Below are 16,454 nucleotides of genomic sequence, written 5' to 3'. Positions count from 1 at the left end.
GCAAGATCAATGGATACGAGATGCTGATGAAATTAAAAAAGCCGATGCAGCTAAAAAAAGTGGACGAGAGATTAGCGTTGGACTCTAAATATAAGTATGCCATTGAACGGCTCAGGAAGCAAAATTTACAGAGACAAGCAGATGCTAAGGCGCTGGAAAAACGATTTGAAGAAGCGACAAGAAAAACGGATGAAAGACGTATACAGGAAGAAGCAGAGAGGCGTGAAGAACAAAAAGAAGAGGAACGTAAGATGCGATTGCACGAACAGGCGTATTATGATTACGCTAATTCGTTTGACGGTAAGCCAGCTCCCGATCCCACTGATTTTATTTTGATGAATCACGAAGCTATAAATAGGCGTAGAGTGTATAAGGAAGAAGAGGAAAGAGAGAGGAAAAAAGATCTGGCACTTAAAAAGGTGCTAGATGCCGCCGCACGAGATATCAATATTCCGATACAGATGCCTAGAAACACATTTGTAAGACCCATTGGAGAGTTGGATGGGCACGCTCCTGCTATCGTGAATCATGTAGACGGTAGTTCTCTGACGAGTGATTCAAAAGGCGGCGCCAACGTTCCCACAAGCCAGCATGTTACGCCTCCCAGGCCACCAATGCCTGATTTTAAGGGAACAGTCATTTCCGACTCAAACCTGCATTCGTCACCCATCCCTACGGAATATCTAGAACCCCCACCGCCAGGAGGTATGGAAATTGCTGACGCGTACATACCACCCAAAATTCCAGAGCAATTTGAGATTGACATCCACGTCCCCAAACTAAAATTGCCAGATAACGATCTCAACTTTGACTTAACTTTTGATGATGACTCAACGCATATTAAAACTGACACACTGCCTGACCCTGTAGATCCACCATTCCCTGCAGTCTCATTCAACATCGCGCCTCCAGACGTCGAGCAGTCTATGCCGCCACCCCAAGACTTCGATCCAGAAATAATCCACCGTCCGGAACTAAAAATGTGTATCTCTTCCTGGGCCACTTCAACACCCACACCTGGCTCTACCGATATCCCCGAGACGGAGCGGTTCCCCGCCGAGGCCCCGAGCACTGTCCGGGATATGCTTCAGTGGCTGGCAGGGCTTAAGCATGAAAAGCATCATGACACTCTGAAACAATGTATTAACAAGGCATTTGGTGGTCCGCACAGTGACCCTTTACAGCGTGCGCTCCACATCAACCACACCAACATCAGACCCAATGATGTCTTCGACATACTCCAGCTTACCGCCACGTTTGCTTCGTCAGTGCTCAATTCCATTGCACCTAATTGGAGAGCACATGTGTCATCAAAACCTGTGCAGCCTAAGCCATCTGACCAATCCGACGAGCCTGATTGCTGCGCCCTCATCTGCCAGCTGCGTGACTACGTCTACGCCTGCCACTACCAGTTGGAATTTCTGAAGGCGCAGTGTGGTCGGGATAAACAAAGTGGTGGGTGGAAGAGTTGTGAATACGGCAGTGATTCCAAGACATCATCCCCCCTCCAGGCGTTCCTGACTGACGGCTGGGACTCCACCTTCAAGACTCACCTCTTCGACCCCTGCAACCTGTGCCACAAGAGCCGAGTCAGGATGGGATTCAAAAAAGAGGATTTGCATAAGGATTCAAAAGCTGGCACCGTCCTTTCGTCTATCCTCTCTCCCAGCTGCGGCGGTGAGGACCATGATGCGCTAGTAGACACGAAATGGTAATTATCCTCATAAGTTGTAACATGTTGCATTAATACATTGTGGTGCATGGGTGGTTAGATGTATTTGCACATAGCGTACAGTGTCATGGTGCTTTACAAAAGTATGAAGCGGGGATAACATCCGCGTACGGCCAATGATTGTCTAACGCAACGCAGGTGAATTGATGTACAACAACCGTGTTAGTTTTTGGATCAAATAATCAAATTGAAATCGGATGTGACATGGCTACAAGAAGGCTATGTGAGCTGAGTGAAGCTAGGAAATCATTGGAGTTTCGGCTTGGAATCACGGAATCCATCACGTATTTGTCCGAATATCTCGCCGAGACTTACGTTGTAAATTTTACCCATGATGTAAAGGACCAAAACAAGGAGGGCTGGGAAAACAACGATGCCGATGGCAATGCTAATGCCGATGCACATAGCGCTGTGTTCCTTGTTACCACAGAAGCAACCACCCATTTTTCCTCAGATCAGTCGACAAACAACTCTGCACAGCAATAAAAGACGCACCTCAGCTCACTAAGACCTTGAACCAACCGACGGTATAGAATGCCCATACTCCCACCCCTACCATGCCATCCACCCCGTGCTGGGGCAACCGTAAATCTAGACCTCACAACGCTGACATTCTACGAACAAACCCTCCGCATGCATCAATAATACATTTCGATTGTGATGTAACGACACTGCAACTAACGATGCAGTGTCCACGCAAGGCGCCAAGCCTACCGAACACCTGCTTAGTTTAGCCCTGGTCATTCTGATGTGACCAGCTGACCTAAGTCGCTTCTTTGTTGTTTCCGATCAGTACAACTCTGCCACCAATCACGTCAGTATACAGCACCTCTCACTCACATGCCACTTGCTAACCTAACAGATGGCCCACCACATCACATGGTGCATCACTCATCAGGTGACGGCACGGATTGCCATCGGATCAGTTTCACCTTGGTGACTTGAGATTAAGTCACCAACCCTAACGAATTGATCAACACGATGCCATCTCAGTGAATCTCCATAACCTAAATATTTGCTAGGTTGGTGAGGCTATACGAGAGCAGAAAGATAGGCGGTGCGTGAGGCGCAGATTTCGCATCCGTTCTCAAACTTCTTATTTCAAGCACCATCCTCTGTGTGTCTTTAAGACGCATAATCCACAATCCGTCAATCATAATGAAAATGATGACTAGGAGCGCAATGGAGGCTATAGAAAAGGAGGCTCTTAGACCTCTACATGTGGCAGCGCATTTATATGTTTGCTTGCATCATGTACATGTCTCTACTATACCATGATCACACAATGCCATCCCGCCAAGCAATGACGAACCAACCCTGGAGATGGTAGCCGTTGGTGGATGTCGACCCTCGGTACCGCAATAAAATATATCTGGCAGACGGAACGTGATTACGTTGGGTAGTTATTACGCAGAAGCACTGAAGTTGTTAGTTGTAATGCCACTCCGACTATTCTTGGCAGAGTGGGAGGGCATAGACCCAACCCAACTCTGCTCCGGCCATTACATAGGCATTATTCCTCTACTGTATATTCAGTGCCCTGATATGTTATGTAGAAACTTAAAATCGTAACTTCCAACGCCCTCCGTTCCGTGCGTCACACGAGCTTAATGAGGTAGATGATGCTAACAGCGTTAATGCAGAACGTTGCTGCCACAGTTATATTTAGCCGTGTGCGTTAACTGGTGATGCACTGGCGAGAGACGGCGGGTTACTAAGAATAAAGTGAATACAGGTTTAGTAATCGGTAAGTACGAATTAGCCATTGTGGACAACTGCGGTCATCTGTTTCGTGTGATCACTCTGACAGCAGCGCAGGTCTGACGTGCCATCGTTCACCGCAGGTGTTGCATTGGCACCTACGAACGTTGCCCACCATTTCAGACGATTGGAGCACGAGGAACATCTGGCTTTTAAAATATGTACGTAAATAATAACTGGCATCTTATTTGGATATGTCAGGGCGATAGTAATGAACTCAACAGTAGATGCGATTAGATGCGTTGCCACATGCTGCCATGGTAGTGCCGTGGAGTAGACGGTGATGAAGTACTGTGACGTGATCCGGATGAGATGCGGCCCACATAACTATAAAAACAATATTTGACTACGATGACTATGTCATAATGTAGGCAACTTGCCTCGTCAATGCAAGTAATGACTATGTATGCTCTTGGTATCACTGCTCTGGGATTGCGTTCAAGTTTGCATGTGCAGATGGATGCACAGCTCCACGCATGTGAGGACTCATGCTCCGTGCACTTTGGATTTTCAAATATGGCAGAGCCTTAAAATGTATAGTCTGTTGCCCGGGGTGGCGTGTTAATGATGGAGGGGAGGATGGCGGAGACGAAGGGGACGAATCCTTGTGGATGTGACGGAAACAGATGTACCAAAGGCGGCGATAGGCCCTGCTATGATTACAAATGTACGCAATGCAGGGCGCGTTGCGAGACCGGATGTGAGGGCTGTAAAGCAAAATGCAAGGCGAATGAGAAATGTAAATGTTGTACTCCTGTCTGTGGTTGTCCTACTAATTGTTATGGCAAAGGCGATAACAACTGTAAAGGAGAAAAGAGCGATAATTGCCGACGCTGTCGAGAAAAATGCAAAAGTGGGAAACCATGTATATGTCATACTTGCAGCTGCGGAACGCGATGTAATGGCGTGATTTGTAGTTGCTGTAGCTGGTGTGACCCGAGGAATTGTTCTGGAGAAAAGTGTGACGGCTACGTAATCGGCAGATGCAAAGACAAGCATCCAGACACTACTGAATGCAAAGGCCACGTAAAATACGACAAAGAGGGCGCTGTTTTTGATCGAAATGCAAAAAGCAAAATTAAGTGCGATGAAACTCACGTTGACTGTAACGACGGTATATGCAATAAGTGGGCCCGTGGAAAGATAGACAAGGATGGTAATTGCATCATCGAATGCACCTACTGCGGCACACTATGTGGCCAAGATAAATTCAGACGCTGCTGCTACATAGCGATCCCCGTAATTATCATTGTGTTATTATTCCTTATTTTCCGATTCATGCTTCCCGAGAAGTTCCAGAGCACGATGACAAAAATACGCGCCGCATTTCCCACCTCGCCCAGGCATCCCAGCAGATCACTGAGCGATCTTGTCAGTGACAGCGTTCCCGATGAGACTAACATTGACCGCTACCCCGCCTTCCGCCCGAGGGCATACGCTGGCCTGTCGTAGGAGACGTAGAGTTAAATATCGCAATAGCTGTTATTTTCACAACGCAGTAGTTATGTCATGAATAGCATCAACACACGGTAGTGCTATCTCATTCTCGCCTTCTCATAAGTAGTCTTGCTTGCATGGGTGGCAATGATAATCCATATTCGCAAATGGCTTACGTTGGTGTACTAAGTGGTGTCGCGGTCACGTCTTTTTTGGCACCACTTTCATGGCGGTTTACATGTTTTGATATCTGCAATGTGTGCCAATGCACACCAAGCATCTATCTTGGTGATAGGCTGGCCCTGTGGTTTCCCTTAACATTCTCACCAGCACCCCGCCAACACGGCACTTCTGTGTACCTGTGGAGTCCCATATCTAAGTATTAGCGTTCATCAATTTACATTTTGGTATAAGTCATATGCGATGTATTTCTAAGTTATTTTAAAAATTTCCCGTACCCTTGATACCCTCTGAGTCTAACCCGTCCACACCCCTCATTAACTTGTTCCTGTAAGCATTTATGACAATTAGATTGAACACACACGAGAAAGCATCAGATCAGTGCGCCTAATCATACATTGTTACACTCCCACTAATACAGTATTTAGTTGATGTTAGGTCACAGAATGACTCACAGTTATCCATCCCTCCCTTGTAGCCATATATTCGAATCTCACAAACGGCTATTTGAGCGTCTATCATTGGCCTCATTATGCGCAGTTCTCATAGCAGAGACGTGTCACTCAGGTATGCAAGCTACTCAAATAATTGCCCTGGCCTGTCCCGAGAGCCACTCGCTGCAGGGAGTGAAACACGCAATCGGTGGACTGTGAGGTGCCGTGCGACGCCTCTATAGATTAGATAAAAAGTAGGTTTTTGACGCCGGCACTGTTAAAAATATGACAAAGCTATTGCTCAGGTAGTTGATCTGTAAAAGGAAGGCGAGATGTTGACTGACATTGACAGTCCTCTGTTGAGTGAGGTTGCGAGGCACAAGAGCGGTATCGCCGTATTAAAAAACAAAGTACGAGCGGATGTCAAGCCTGCATTATCGTACGATGATAACGCATGAATGGTCAGCTTGTTTGGTACCGTCAATTCGCCAGCGTGCATTAGACGCTAAGTACCGACATCATATGTCAACGCATTGATTCGTACCCGCAGATTCACAATTATGAAACATTTAATAATACGTTGTTAGATCAACCGTGTACTGTTGATGGGCAATCTCATGAGCTGAGTACGTTAATTGAAATTGTGAGGGTTTTATAAATGACTGCGATGTGGACGGTGATTAGCTGCGCAGTAGATACCTCACCCTGTGGAACGGCCGGATGCGGAAGTAGACCATGAGGCAGATGACGAGGATGATGAGGGCGACGGGGACGATGATGTAAGGGGCGGCAGTTATGGTCACCTCGCTGCTCATGCGATTGATCATCAACGCAATCATTACTGTCTAGCACATTAGATGTCAGTTGCCAGTTAGGTGATCAGTGGAATTTGGATTACGATGTTTGCGCCACCAAATCGCTAAGTTCAGCTGTAGAACGCGATGCAGAAGGGTATCTTGCGTACGAGGAAATCGCGGATGTTGCGGCCCACCGGAAAGCGGAAGATGCACAGGTCGAGCAGGATGATGGCGACGATGATGGCAACGATGACGGCGGCGATGGCTTGAGGGTTAGGGGGGGAAAGTGTGGAAGTGGTAGACAGATCTTCACCGTGGGAATCGAGACCACCGGTCCGAGCGCCGGCAAGACCGGGAAGAGAATCAGAACCAAGGGACGTATGGGAAGACTGTGCATCGGTGGGAGAATGGGAGGAGTCGGCAGGTTGATGTTTACGTTCCTTAACACAACATTCACATCCACAACCGCTGTCTGTACACGGCTTTGTTCTTTTAGCACATCCCTGAGGATGGCAGAACTTGCTTGTTCGGTGATTTTGGAAATGAAGCGCACATCCGTAGCAACTGTCAAAGCCGTCCTTATTACATGGTTTGCAACACCAGCGACAGCAATTACAAAAACTAAAGGTTACACATCCATAATCACACTCACCACATGGAGCGCCTCCTCTTATATACCTCCCTCTCGTCATCTTCCCCTCTCCCTCCCAGTCCCCTCAACCTGCAAACATATCAATCACCTAGGCAACGCACTCACCAACTGCAACACTACCACTGCCTATCCCAGTCCCCTCAACCTGCAAACATCAATCACTCAAACAGCACTCACCAACTGCAACACTACCACTGCCGCTCCCACTCCTCTCAACCTGCAAACATCAATCACTCAACCAACGCACTCACAACTGCAACACGTACCACTGCCGCTCCCAGTCCCCTCAATCTACAAACATATCAATCACCTAAGCAACGCACTCACCAACTGCAACAGGTACAACTTCCCCTCCCTGTGCCCTCAACCTGCAAACATATCAATCACCTAAGCAACGCACTCACCAACCACTCATGAACCGCTTACCTCAGCCATGGAAACTCACCGTCTCCCATCGGCTTCACGGTAGCAGCCAGATGAACGCCATCCAAATCACAGCCACTCACATCACAACTATGCAGCTATCACAACTGAAGTACAACCAAGCTAAAGCATGTTGATACCATCCTGCCCGTGGCATGCAGGTCAACCTGTGCCAAATAAGCAGTCGACCTCAATCATCACAGACCATACAACGCGGCCACAGCACCTTATCAGTTACATCACATTTGTGTCATTATGAGTGCCTAAAAGAGATGTAGTACGCAATTAACACGTTTCTCATCTATACCGATGCCATCAGTGTCACGTAACCACGCCGTCCATTGGCCATCACATCAGAGTCCGGGATCCATCCATTGCCCAGCGACTCACAATGCGGTCGTGGCAACTAGTAACACAGCAACTACATAATGACTCATGTAGCACAGCACTTACCAGCTGCCTAGCTTGGTGACCAATCACCTAGCTTCACGGTGAGATGACGCAGACACGTCTCACAACTCAACTTACTGAGTTACCAATGTAACAACGCATTGACCGAGTTAAGGTTTTGGTGCCCGGTCAGCCCTTTGCTTAGAAGCTTAATCAGCACTTTGGTTAGGTGCTACATAATCACTTATTCAAAAAACCAATCACCTTTCAGGTTACCCGTTGAATAATGCAAGACATTACGTGGTGGGTTCTTAGGTGACTTGTTAGGTGAGCGATAATACAAATGAAAACTGTGAGTATGATCACGGCAGCAGATAAAACACCCTATCCAGTTGGTTGACACGTGCGGCGGCGAGTAGTGATTGAGCGGCGATGCGGTGTGAGGAAGGTGAGTGCAAATGCGATTTGATGTGGCGGAGATCGAGTATCCAAATACATAAAGTTAATTAGAAATATATTAAAAGCGTGCGTGTTAGGATTGCGAGTGATTTAACGTGGAGTATGAAATAGTTACGTGTTCTATGTGAACCTATGAGAGTCCACTGTAGGAGCTCCGTCGTGATGTTGGGAGGATATTGGACAACTTTTGATAAGTTGTGTTTAGCAGACCGAAATGGTAACACGAGAAAAAGAAAGTGATGAAGATTAACAGAGACATACAAATCCATACATGTTTCTTCGGACAACACGTACATTCACAGAACCACTTACTTTTGCATCGCGGACATGTCGAAGGATCGCATTTGTTGTCTCCAGCTCTGCGGCCCTTGCACTCTGAACAACTACCATCCATACATTTAGGGCAACAACCGGCGCAGCACTTACAACTTGATTCAGCACACTTCCCACCACTTTCCTTGTGACACTCACACGTCTCTTCCGTCATCTTCCCCGTGGTACTCCCCTCAACGTGCAACCATGAACTACGTATTTCAGCCAAGTACACTGCCGTATCCCATCTGGGCGCCAACCAACCGGGTCACCGCCATCCAGTGCACCGCTTGTTACATCGCTAAGATGCAGATAACGCCACCAAAATATTACCGAGTTGGCGCATGTGAATTGTATCCACCTGTGGCATGCAGGTCAACCAGCACCAGTTGCGCAGTTACAATGCCGTCCATCAGACAACGCCACTCTGTCACAGCCTCCAAGTACCATGATGTTTGTGCGTTAAGAACTGCCTCTGTACACCACGGGGTATCAAGCGACATCACTACTAACCACCATGCTTACGACAAACTCCCCGTTACCGTGTCACCCAGTAGCCACCCCATCGGCTTGCCCTGGCGTCAGCCACCACCTAGACCATCAGTACCCAAGCCGTAGCCTATTAACAGATTTAATCGTTCGATAATACTGTCTTTCAGCGCAGTAGATAGGCCGCTCCTTAACCCAGGACATCAGTCGTGAGACGGCAAGATGGGCCGCCACGCACAACGCCCACCACCCACCCTGTCACACCGCCTTAGTCAGGTCCTCCGTGATCAATGAGCACATTCATCCTAAATATATCCGTGTGCATATCATAAGATTAAAATGCAATTCTGGCTTGTTTCTTTGATTGGCGTCCAAGTTGCTGATTGAAGTGCATAAGGGTTTCGGCTGGGGGGGGGGTGAATTGCACCAAAAATAGTTGCCTCGGTTTGCGAATAATATCATTATTAGATAACAAATGACTCATGGTTCAGATACCGTATACTGCTACCGGTGTATTTATGCGACGTTTAATTAACTCACCCAATGGCTTCGTGTCATGTATATTGGGTACATTGGTCGGCCTAAGCCACTCATCAATTCTCATTGACTAGTTTAACAACAGGGGCAACCATCAGTTTAAGTGGCGCAATGTTTCACCTAATCATAGGGCACATGACTGGGAATGGCGCCGCATTATGTCGCTGTTACGCCACTTTCCCCATTGCCGCAACAGTTGACCCGGTGTCAGTACGGAGTGGTATTATCCACGACTTATTAGGTACCATATTTGGCGATTCATAAGACATAATCAGAGCATACTAGACACAAGCAATGTCATGTTCCTATCTGCCATATGCCTCTGGACTCGGCCCAATTGAACGTGCTACGGTGGCCCCAGGTGGACGAATACGTCAACTCGATCAGAGCCAACATAAAAAGCAATAGAGAACAACAAGGTAAACGCAATTTTAATATAGGCGTCGAAAGCACGAGTTACTGCAGACCCCCCCCGAAGGAGTGGATATGGCCCTAAGTGTGGAAAGAAAGCGGGAGGCCGGACAACGGGGCCACCACACAGCCAAGGCCAAGGAACGATCCCCGCATTAGCCCGGAGGGAGAGGATCACTACGACATACTACGGAACGAAGTTCGTCGAATGGACACACGCCGTCATATAGGAGAAATCCAGCCGCGACGAGGAGGGGCGAGGACAAGCTATGGACTTGGGGACAGGCGTACTAGTGATCCGCAAGCCGGAGTTACCGGTACCCGGTCACGAAGCAGACTCAGCCTCTTAAAGGGGGTACTAGATGCAACTACCAATGCCATGACGTTCACCGGTCGAGAGAAGGTGGAGCTGGTGCAAGATGGGGAGAAGTAACATGCCTCTCACCGATGACAAGGCGCCCCTGTCTGGAGGGGATGGAAGCAGCTGGATGAATTGAAGCAGAGCTGGTATGCAACGTGTAGTTATGCGGATAACGGCGTTTTCAGGTTGAAATCTCGTACCGTGAATTATTTAAGGTTAGCATCAATTCTTGAGTGTTCCAAAAGGAAGTGGAGGTTGAGTTAACGTAGCACCCCGCATCAGAGCTAGCAATAGACATTGACAACTTGTGAAAGTACGTTGCCGATTGGTAAGTCTCTGCTTATACGCCTGGAGGGGAGACTCTGGGCTACTGGGATGGACGTGCCACTTGATTATCAGCATGCGCCTTGCCACATGCTGTGAGATTGGATATTCATGTCATGGCAGCGTTGGGAGGTATAGATTCATGGTTGCCCCAGCACTAGGTGGATGGCATGGTAGGGGTGAGGGTATAGGCATTGTGTATCTTTAGTTGGCTGAGAGTGTTCGAGGTATAGGGAACGTAATTCATTGCCGTGCAGGGTTTATTGTCGAGTGAGAAAGAAATGACGACCTGTAAATGCGAAAGTGGCTCGAAGTGCGCCGGCGAAAGCTGTGATGTATGTAAGAAATGGTTTTGCACATGTACATGTTGTAAGAACGCCGGAGGGATTGCTTTTGGCGCCACCTTAGCTGGCATCATTGGCTTAGTAGCCCTCGTTTTCTTGGTTCTCTACATATGCGCTAAAACCCACAAACAAAGCCTCATGACAGTATTGGACCAACTATACGATGCCTTCGCTGGAACCAAGCCCTCACTTCACTAAGGTCCCATAGTATCATGCAGTGCAGATAGTCCCACAGTAGCCATGCGACATCCGATGTATATATTGGTGGTTTATCTTAGGAAATCGGTTGCGCATACAGTCCCTAGTGCTCACACTGTAATGCAGCACAGGTTATAAACATTAAAGGTCAGTGATAATCTTGCTACTCCAGTGTAACCCCATAGTGCACGGATGTTGGGTGCCCTCAGCCAAATACGTTTTTCACCTCTTGCACTGCGGATCAGTTGTTAATACCCAACTAATGCATTTGAGTAGAGCTGTATCACAATGGGTCAGCGGGGCTATTGTACGTTGAGCAGTAGAGCGATGCAAAAATGTTGTATGTCCTGGGCCGACTCAGTAAGAGAGCACCCAACATTAACGAACTACCCGGAATCCGGTAATCCAACGTATAATGCGCAACGCATAACATCATCCATATGCAAAGGGTAGTGATCCAAGAAACACATAAAATAGTGATGAGGGACGTGAAACCGAGAGAAAACTACGACTCAGTAGAAGACCATCTGGCCCAACCTGGATGGATACCCGCATGGATTGCAGCAGTTAAGATCGGCAATGGACCGAAGTGGAACCCGCAACCAGTATTAGCGTGAGGCGGCAGAGATGCAAACACGAAAACCGGCCATATGCGCGTAGCCACATAGCACACTACCAGATGAGACAACATAATAATAATAATAATGATGATGTGGGATAGACCGCGGAACATATATATTAACAAGGAATGTTGCTAACGGTCTAGATCCTGCAGCTGGAACGTGTCAGAGTTGGCGAATATGAACTCCTTACGCTGCTGGACATCGCTACCCATGAGCAGCTCCAACATTTGTGAGGCACGCAGCCCGTCCTGCACGGAAATCCGTCTCAGAACGCGCTTCTCGGGATCCATGGTTGTATCCCAAAGTTGTTGCGCCATCATCTCTCCCAGACCCTTGAAACGCTGTACGGAGAGGCCACGAGAATCGCTCAACTTGTGCGTTGGCCTATCTCCTGCCCTATCGTCGGTCGATTCCTCCGATTTTTCAGAGAAAATATCGAGCATCTTGCCACTTTGATCGCCAACCCTGCCCGCTTGACGCGAAGACATTTCACGTTGTAATGCCTCGGGTAGCTCGTCCTCGCTCCACGCGTATGTGTAGGCTGAACGACTCTGTCCATCGCCCTTGCTACTACTGCTGCGGCGCATGTTAGTAATGCGATACAGCGGAGGGCACGCGACGTACACACGACCGTGTTCGTAGAGCTGAGGGCATATGCGGAACAACAACCCTAGCAAAAGGATTCGCAGATGGGCTCCGTCCACGTCAGCATCAGTCAGCAGGATAATTTTGCCGTATCGCAGCGGAAGTGGAGGCAGTGGTGATAGGATCTTACCACCATCCTCGGTTTCCCCGAGAACGATCTCCTGGGTGCCTGTAGGAACCATAGTTTCGACGTGGGTCAACGTATCCTGACGCCACGTTCGTGGGTTCACGGCTATACCCAACGAAGAAATCAGCAGTTTGATTTCCTCGTTCTCCATCACCTTCAGGTCGCTGTTGATCTTCTCTATGTTTAGGATCTTGCCCTTCAGGGGAAGCACAGCCTGGAAGCGCCGGTTTCTCGCCTGTTTAGCGTTACCCGCAGCGCTCTCACCCTCTACGATGAATATCTCGGTAGCGTCCATGTCGTTAGAAGTGCAATCGGACAGCTTCGTCGGGAGCCCCGTTGTTAGAAAGTTTGCGTTTTTCTGCTGAGCCAACTCTTTAGCATGCTTGGCAGCCTCGAATGCTTTTTTGGACGCCAGCGACTTGTTGTATATGGCAAGCAGTAGCTGAGGATGCTTCTCCAGAATCTCGATCATCTGGTACGACACGATCCTCTCAACCGCCGTGCGAGCCACCTGGTTGCCCAGCTTCGACTTGGTCTGCCCGTCGAATTCGGCGCCCATCAGCTTCACCGAAACGATGGCAGTCATCCCCTCGCGAATAAATTCGCCGCTTAGGGGCGGCGCTTTGGCCTTGAAATAGCCGGAGCGACGGCAGCAGTGATTCACAGCTTTCGTGATTGCAGCCTTGAATCCATCGATGTGCGTGCCTGCGACTGTGCTCACGTTATTGGCGAAACCGCGTAACTGAGCTGCGCTTGGCTCAGCAGACCAGCTCAACGATGTCTCCACCTCGACCCCGTTTGACTTCCCGCGAATGTTGATTATGTTGGCGGCCTTGTACAAAGGCGTACGGTCCTTGATGATGTCCTGCAGGAACTCGCGTGTACCGCCCTTGTGCATGAAAGTTTCCTCCCAGAAGGTACCATCCTCATTCACTTTGCGTTCGTCCACAAGCCGCAGGGTCAGCATCGGATTGACGTACGACAGTTCTTCCACTCGTGTGCGAACGGTGTCGAAATGAAAGGCTTCCACACAGCCCTTACACTCGCCATCGGAAATGTGCTCGTGGTGGATACGGAATACGTCCTCGTAGTCCGGTAGGAATGAAATTTTCGTCCCAGTGCGTTTCTGCCCCCGCGACATCGACAGCGGACTCATCACTTGGCCCTTCGAAAGCTCCATGGTGTAAACACGTGTGCCCTTGTAAACCTCTGCGTGCAGCCATTTGCTCAGAGCGTTCACTACGGACAACCCAACTCCGTGCAGTCCTGAAGAGTATTCGTAAGGCGCGTTACTAGCATCCTTTAGCTTTTTGCGTAACCCGCGGACGTGTTGTGACCGGAACTTTCGTGATACAGAGGTGTCGTAGAACTCGTCCTCGTGATCCTGTGTTTGCGTCGCTGCGTCATTGAACTTGCCGCCGGAATGCAGCACAGTCAACACCGTCTCAAGACCGGAACGACCTGTACTCTCCGATATCTCACACGGGATACCTCTTCCATTGTCCATGACTTCCGCCGACCCGTCTGCACGCAGAGTAACTGTAATCCTGTTACAGGCACCCGCCAAGTACTCATCGACGGAGTTGTCCAGGATCTCGAACAGCAGCTGATGCACTCCACTCTCACCGGTGTTACCAATGTACATTCCAGGACGTTTTCGCACCGCATCTAGTCCTTGAAGCACCACTATATCACTGGTGCTGTATTGAACTTCCCGCGGTGCAGGCACGTCGGGGCTGTTTGCGTTCTGGTCATCAACACTGTCCCCCTCGGCAACAGTCGCCACACTCTCGTTAATCTCGCCGTCGGCACAAAGGTTAACGTTAACATCGTCAGCGACGGCATCGCAGTCGTTGTCAAGAGTTATATCTATATTTTCATCTTCATCTTCATCCAAGATGTCATCTTTTTCGGCGCACAATTCCACTTTCCGATAGATGCCTTGTTTGCCGTCGTTGCGTGTAATGCGATTACTAACTTTAGATATAGGCTTTGCAGACGCCACTGTGGGCAGGTCATTTGACACTGCCCAAATAAATGCCGCTGCCGACGACGGTGTGGTCCTTTGTCCAACAAAAGGCTTGCGAGACTGCATATGCGATGATTGTTTTTCTGCATTTAAAATCGATCCACCCGCTTCGGAGTGAAATCTAAACGTATATGTCGCCACAAAAGGTTCCAAGGCGCCATGTCGTGCCTTAGAGCGCCAGGAACTGCAGCCGGCAAACCTTTCCGCAATGGCCAATGCCGGGGCAGCCGCCAGGAGAATCGCGCAAGCCCAAATGGCGCAAGCTGCGCTCCACCAGGCACAGCAATTCGCATGATTCCATACGCGGAATCTCATCACGGCCGCAAATACCTCATCATTAGCGTCAGCCCAGGTTGCACGTAAAAGCGTTACGTATCTAAGAGGACAGCCAATGCATCGCGAAATGATATATCATCCGATACTATACTACTGTTACACTTTAGGAGTCATAAATAGTCTAGCAGAGCCGCATCAACGAACGTTATCAGATAGAAGATCGCACATCCGATGTCAAGATATAGCAAGCCGGCCTCCCTTTAGTAGCCTCAAAAGCCTGTTATTAGCATATACATTTAAATGTAACGCCAATGTGGCGCCGCCATTTAACTCCGACCCTGTATGGTAAAAGTCCAGGTGTCTACTTCGTGCTTATCGACGAAGATTCCATAGATAGCGAGCTGCCTCGCCTCCTTCTCAAAATCTACGCGTCGTGCGACGCCATAACAACACTTTTTATGCAAAAACAATCGCTATTGCTCACGTTCTTGAGCGAGTTTAGGGGACGCGTAGCCCTGGCCACGACGAGGCTTACACACCACAACATGACGCGATGTCGTTTCCGGCAAGCTACACACGCGGCACAAAAGAAATAAAGTGAAATAAACGGGCACTTCCCTATTAGAATTCCGCGCCGTGTCGACTGCGATACCCATAATCGTGCAAGGATGCTGCTAGACGCTAGCCTCTGCTAACTGGGTTCCAGCAGCTTGATGTGGGCGCCGGTGATAGCAGCATTGCTGCTATGCAGCACCTGGTTGCCCTCGGCCCATGCTGTTACGGCTCATAAGGAGCAAGACCGAGGCGACGACAACCACCCCGATGTGTAAGCGCATGACGCAACTGACCATATTCATGAACATATGCAGACACGGCGGCAGCAGCAGCAGCAACACGGACGAACTGTACGTTGATGACAGCGCCTAAGCGGATGAAATATGCAGGACCTATCCTTACTTCAATGTGCACTACCACTTCAATAGGCACGACTGGAACCGGATACTCGACGATCAGCAGAGTAGGCCAGCTGCCCCCTTCTCCCAATTTTCCCAGAACTCATCGCATTGCGCCGCCGAATCGCACGCATCAGGAGCCATATCCATGAGGACACGGTATGAGAGAACCTTGTCTAATGCAACATTGAGCAGATTCGGACCAGCGACTTCATGCGGCGTCAGGACGGGATGCTCATAGACGCCAGGGCGAGCCTGTTCCAGAGAGCGCTCTACAACACCACTCACCCTCGCAGTTAGTTTGATCTTAAAGCCATTAATCGTTGTATAGACGTCAAGGGTTTCACGAAGCAGCCACCCGACCTTCACGACAGGCTGCACTCGATCCACGACGGCTACTACAGTCCCATTCCGGCGGCCGATTTTATCAACATTAACGAGCCTTACTACTACGAACTGCTTGCCGAGCAAGTTATGTAGTGACCTTGAGGAGTGTCGTTGTGCACGTTGCCGAGGTCGATTGATTTATCGCACTGACCCATCGCAGGAAGCGTCGGTGG

At 49.0% G+C, this 16,454-nt stretch overlaps 8 protein-coding genes across 8 annotated transcripts; 6 read left to right on the top strand and 2 right to left on the bottom strand.

Moving 5' to 3' along the window:
* Positions 1–20: 20 nt before the first annotated feature.
* On the top strand, positions 21–1,715 carry BBBOND_0110200 (hypothetical protein; the record flags this gene model as incomplete). The annotated part of the gene is made up of 1 exon (XM_012911454.1): positions 21–1,715. One exon carries the CDS (start codon positions 21–23, stop codon positions 1,713–1,715), a length of 1,695 nt encoding a protein of 564 aa, XP_012766908.1.
* Positions 1,716–1,936: 221 nt separating this feature from the next.
* On the top strand, positions 1,937–2,218 carry BBBOND_0110190 (hypothetical protein; the record flags this gene model as incomplete). Its single annotated transcript, XM_012911453.1, has 1 exon — positions 1,937–2,218. The coding sequence occupies one exon, from the start codon at positions 1,937–1,939 to the stop codon at positions 2,216–2,218; it is 282 nt and encodes a 93-aa protein (XP_012766907.1).
* A 1,842-nt stretch (positions 2,219–4,060) lies between these two features.
* On the top strand, positions 4,061–4,945 carry BBBOND_0110180 (hypothetical protein; the record flags this gene model as incomplete). The annotated part of the gene is given in 3 exon segments (XM_012911452.1): positions 4,061–4,160; positions 4,174–4,399; positions 4,420–4,945. 3 exon segments carry the CDS (start codon positions 4,061–4,063, stop codon positions 4,943–4,945), a joined length of 852 nt encoding a protein of 283 aa, XP_012766906.1.
* Positions 4,946–6,469: 1,524 nt separating this feature from the next.
* On the bottom strand, positions 6,470–7,448 carry BBBOND_0110170 (hypothetical protein; the record flags this gene model as incomplete). The annotated part of the gene is made up of 6 exons (XM_012911451.1): positions 6,470–6,730; positions 6,778–6,919; positions 6,994–7,062; positions 7,095–7,138; positions 7,260–7,284; positions 7,420–7,448. The coding sequence occupies 6 exons, from the start codon at positions 7,446–7,448 to the stop codon at positions 6,470–6,472; spliced, it is 570 nt and encodes a 189-aa protein (XP_012766905.1).
* Positions 7,449–8,979: 1,531 nt separating this feature from the next.
* BBBOND_0110160 (hypothetical protein) lies at positions 8,980–9,195 on the top strand (the record flags this gene model as incomplete). Its single annotated transcript, XM_012911450.1, has 1 exon — positions 8,980–9,195. One exon carries the CDS (start codon positions 8,980–8,982, stop codon positions 9,193–9,195), a length of 216 nt encoding a protein of 71 aa, XP_012766904.1.
* Positions 9,196–9,919: 724 nt separating this feature from the next.
* BBBOND_0110150 (hypothetical protein) lies at positions 9,920–10,447 on the top strand (the record flags this gene model as incomplete). The annotated part of the gene is made up of 2 exons (XM_012911449.1): positions 9,920–10,022; positions 10,101–10,447. 2 exons carry the CDS (start codon positions 9,920–9,922, stop codon positions 10,445–10,447), a joined length of 450 nt encoding a protein of 149 aa, XP_012766903.1.
* Positions 10,448–11,995: 1,548 nt separating this feature from the next.
* BBBOND_0110140 (DNA gyrase subunit B, putative) lies at positions 11,996–14,980 on the bottom strand (the record flags this gene model as incomplete). Its single annotated transcript, XM_012911448.1, has 1 exon — positions 11,996–14,980. One exon carries the CDS (start codon positions 14,978–14,980, stop codon positions 11,996–11,998), a length of 2,985 nt encoding a protein of 994 aa, XP_012766902.1.
* Positions 14,981–15,654: 674 nt separating this feature from the next.
* Positions 15,655–16,374, top strand: BBBOND_0110130 (membrane protein, putative; the record flags this gene model as incomplete). Its single annotated transcript, XM_012911447.1, has 4 exons — positions 15,655–15,765; positions 15,870–15,959; positions 16,090–16,189; positions 16,226–16,374. The coding sequence occupies 4 exons, from the start codon at positions 15,655–15,657 to the stop codon at positions 16,372–16,374; spliced, it is 450 nt and encodes a 149-aa protein (XP_012766901.1).
* Between the last annotated feature and the right edge of the window lie 80 nt (positions 16,375–16,454).

Source organism: Babesia bigemina, assembly GCF_000981445.1.
Source record: "Babesia bigemina genome assembly Bbig001, chromosome : I".
Lineage (NCBI taxonomy): Eukaryota > Apicomplexa > Aconoidasida > Piroplasmida > Babesiidae > Babesia > Babesia bigemina.
This window is presented reverse-complemented; position numbering and strand designations above follow the sequence as displayed.